Consider the following 4,473-nt stretch of genomic DNA (forward strand, 5'->3'; position numbering starts at 1 on the left):
TACGCTGTTAAATGCCAGGAGGATTGTCAGGATTTATACATCGGGGAAACAAAACAACCTCTGGCAAAGCGGATGGCACAACACAGAAGAGCTACCTCGTCAGGCCAGGACTCTGCAGTCTATTCACACCTACAGGCCAGTGGACACTTTCAATGATGCGGATGTACACATCTTGGACAGGGAGGAACGCTGGTTTGAGTGCGGAGTCAAGGAGGCCATTTACATGAAAAGGGAAAGACCATCTCTGAATCGAGGAGAGCGCCTAAGGGTACATCTTTCGCCATCTTACAATGCTGTGATTGCAGCCATTCCCCAACTCTTGGTGAATGGTACTCATACCCATTGATCAATGGTCTTTGATCAGTGGGTTTTAGTCAGTGGTTGTTGATCAACAGTCATGAGAATTTGCATAATTAAGATTAAGGAACTGACCTCCCAGCCCAATGTTCCTTCAGTGGGCTGGTTTCAGTCATTGTGCAAATGTACTGTTTATAAGATGAAACCTGCAGTCAGCTGAGACTGAAGAAGTCACTTGGATGAGTGATGAAACATTTCTCCTACAAAACGCTACATCCAGATGAACAGAATCAACTACTGGAGATTTACTGGCTGCAATTAAATGGAATCAGCAGTCAGAATACCATGGTTAATGTGTATATTTAGAGTATAAATATAATCACACAAGCTTACCACAACTGCTGATGTTCATATCTTGAAGCAATATTCTCCTGTAGCTGTCAGCACAGTATAACTGCTGGCTGCTAAGACCTGCCTCTCCTCTCTGTTGCCATAGCTGCAGCCAGCGAATCTCACAGCCACAGGTGAACACCACATCCTCCAAATGCCTGAAAAGAGAAGAGCACTGACAGAATTAGCAATGCTCTAAATCTCATACTCACCTTTAGACTCACTGCCAGCGGAACAAGAACGTTTGTCATTTTCAAAACTTTTTAAGAAGGTTCTATAGAACTAGCATCTAACCAAGAAGTGCAATGTTCCATGAGGTGACTTGCTCCCCAGCGGGCCTAAGCCGAACACACTCCAGTTTGGAAGTCCTGGAATCCATGGCAACAAAGACTGGTGTAACAGTGAACATTAATGGGTCTATTTGGGTCTATTTCCTTTGAACTGTGCATTTTCAGGCTGATGAAATGAATCAGCCAAGTAATTATATTAAAATAAAAGAGTCAGCTTGTATTTAAGATATTTTTAGAAACTTCTGGCATAAATTTAGAGAAAGACAGCCTTACTGGAATCTTACCAACATCAGCACAAATCAGCTAGCTGGTATATAATGATGTGCTACGTGATCGCTAGCGACGCAGCTATGTTAGCACAACTTTTTTCTACTCGATGAAAGTTAATGTGAAGTAGGGCTGCACAATTTTGCATAAAATGAGAATCACGATTTTTTGGCTTAGAATTGAGATCACGATTCTCTCACGATTTTTTTTCCAGTATAAATATTTATTGCACTTATTAACTGCACATCAACTTCGTAACAGTTGAGACTGAACATAAAAACAATAAACAAACATAAAAACAACAAATGTCTCAGATTTTGTTGTTGCCGCAAAATGTTGTACTGCTTGAAATTCCGTCTCCACCGTTACTCGACACTGCGTGTATAGAGCAGGTAGTGCAACAATAGAAAAATAGTTGCGGGACGGCACTGTGTAGCGTTTGTCTAGGGTGTTGATCATTTTCCTAAATCCCTCGTTTTGCACAGTGTTGATGTGAGCCATATCTTTGGTCAGGTGATAAGTGATAGCCTCCGTAGGGAAGCGCTGTATAAGGTTCCCGTTATTGATGTTTGGGTGGTTGACCAGGACGGATTTTCTCCTGTCACTTTCTCGTCATCCCTGACGTGCTCGCCGTTGTTTTTTCCCTGCTAATTTTAGCATCACACGGCACAGCTTCTGTATCACGTGGTATAAGGCTCCGCCCTTGTCATTTGTTGAGCAGGAAGAGTGAGTGCTTGTTTTCATGCAGATTACGTCCCGGATCAAAATGCCGGGACGTCGTCGTCGTCTTTTTTTTTTTTTTTTTAAATCGTTGTCATTTGGAAATGAGATCGCACATAAGTATGAATCGAGATCGCGATTTTCTAACGATTAATCGTGCAGCCCTAATGTGAAGGTTCCCGATGGTTAGGGACAAATGCAATCGCATGGCAGGATGCTGTAAACGGACCAAACTTCAGTCAGACAATACGAGGTTAGTCAAAATATACTATAAATGGGAATAGAGCAGCTGCCAGAGAATTCAGCATTAATGAATCAATGGTACGGAAGTGGAGGAAGCAAGAAGAATGAGTTGAGTAAAGTTTGACTTATCTGATTGTTTTGTTTTGCTTAATGCGCCTTATAATCCTGTGTGCCTTATGGTCCGAAAAATACGGTATTTAAAAACCTTTTGTTACCCAATCTTTCCTCCATCCATTGGCATAGGACACAGGTGTCGAACTCCAGGCCTTGAGGGCCGGTGTCCTTCAGGTTTTAGATGTGTTCTTGATCCTACACAGCCGATTTAAATGGCTACATTGCCTCCTCAACATATCTTAAAGTTCTTGAGAGGCCTGGTAATGAACTCGTCATTTGATTCAGGTGTGTTGACCCAGGGGGATATCTAAAACCTGCAGGACACCGGCCCTCGAGGCCTGGAGTTCGACACCCCAGGCATAGGATATATTTTCATTGCTCTACAGATGATACCCAACTTTATTAGAAACCAGATACTTACTCTGGATGGCATTACCTTGGCCCAGTAACACTGTGAGGAATCTTGGAATACTTTTTGACCAGGATATGTCCTTCAATACACATATTAAAGAAATTTGTAGGACTACTTTCTTCTATTTGCGTAATATCTCTAAAATTAGAAATATCATGTTTCAAAAGGATGCTGAAAAACTAGAATTAGAATTAGAATTAGAATTCAACTTTATTGTCATTGCACATGTCACAGGTACAAGGCAACGAAATGCAGTTTGCATCCATCCAGAAGTGCTTTAGCCATGATATAGATATATTACAGCATATATTAGCAATAATATAGATATGTGAGTATATTACAGAAATGGGTCTATTATGGTATATTATAATGTACACGGTATGAAGTATGTTGTGATTGTTCTATAACTATAAGTATGTACAGACTGTATTGAGTACAAGCTATGTACAGGCTATGAACAGGATATAAATATGAAAAACTATACAGAATATGAGCTATACAGCTGTACAGAAATGTGAACTATGCAAGTTATAAACAGTTGTAGATTTAAAAATTATCGTATGTACAGAATGATTATTTACACAGAATTATACAGTAGTGCAGTTAAGATAAGTGAGATATGTGGATAATGTCTACAGAGGCTATATAAAGTGCTAGTGGTTGTGAGTGGTGGTTCAGTCCATGTTATTATTGTGTGTATGAGGCTACAGTTGTCCATTGTGTGTGTAGGTGGTTGTGGGTGTGTGTATGTCCAGTCCATGTGATAACATGGGTCAGATGTCAGGAGGCAGAGTTCAGGAGTCTGACAGCTGTGGGAAAAATTTGTTCATGCATTTATTACTTCTAGGCTGGGCTACTGTAATTCATTATTATCAGGTTTTTCTTGAAGCTCCTTCACTTGAAATCACTTGAAAAATTTGTATTCAAAATGCTTGGAAATATTTTGCCCTTCAGTTTTCAGGCTCTTCTTTTGTGGATTCAGCTCCCAGTTTAGACGTGGGAGGGAGACACATTCTCAACTTTTAAGATTAGGTTTAAATTGTTCCTTTTTCCTAAACCATATAGTTAGGGCTGGATCAGGTGACTCTGAATCCTCCCAGGCTTCTTGGGGTTTCTCATAATGCACTGGGCGCTTCTTCTTTACTTGCCTCTTTCTACTCTTAGTTATTATTAATTTCTGTCTTTTGCATCAGATGTCTGCACCTTCTGCCAGAGGTTTTTTTTTCATCTGACAGGGAATTTTTTCCTTCCCACTTTTGCCAAGTGCTTGATTGTTTTGGTTTTCTATTATTGTAGGGTTTTTATCTGAAAAAGCACCTTCAGGCAACTGTTGTTGTGGTTTTGCGCTATATAAAATTGAATTAAATGTGCTATTAAATAATAAATACACGGCTGCATTTTTTACAAGCACTACAAAACAGATGGGGAGATGTGTCCGGTTTGATGCTCAAAAGCTACTTATTTGGTGCCAGTTCTTTACAAAATGGTATATTTATATCAATAATTGTGCATCATTGTCAAATCTTTTGATCACTAGTTATCATTATTGTCTGAAAACATTTCTATATTACACTTAAAAGAAATGGAGAATGTTAAAAAGGAAACTATCAATACATTATTTGTTTATGGGAATAAACATTTAATACATTTGTATTAACCTCTGCTTTAAACCAACATCACCAATGATGATCCTTTACACTAGAGCAGGGCGATATGGCCAAAAATATTTATCACGATATA

General features: G+C 39.3%; 1 protein-coding gene across 1 annotated transcript in view; it reads right to left on the reverse strand.

Annotated features, from left to right (window-relative positions):
• Positions 1–4,473, reverse strand: part of LOC102215492 (NT-3 growth factor receptor-like) — an 80,150-nt gene that overhangs the window by 40,652 nt on the left and 35,025 nt on the right. The window contains exon 5 of the mRNA XM_005747609.1: positions 691–845. Coding sequence (XP_005747666.1) covers positions 691–845 — 155 coding nt within the window. The remainder of the gene's footprint in view (positions 1–690; positions 846–4,473) is intronic.

Source organism: Pundamilia nyererei, unplaced genomic scaffold (genome assembly GCF_000239375.1).
Source record: "Pundamilia nyererei isolate P.nyererei 1_Seehausen unplaced genomic scaffold, PunNye1.0 scaffold00201, whole genome shotgun sequence".
NCBI lineage: Eukaryota > Metazoa > Chordata > Actinopteri > Cichliformes > Cichlidae > Pundamilia > Pundamilia nyererei.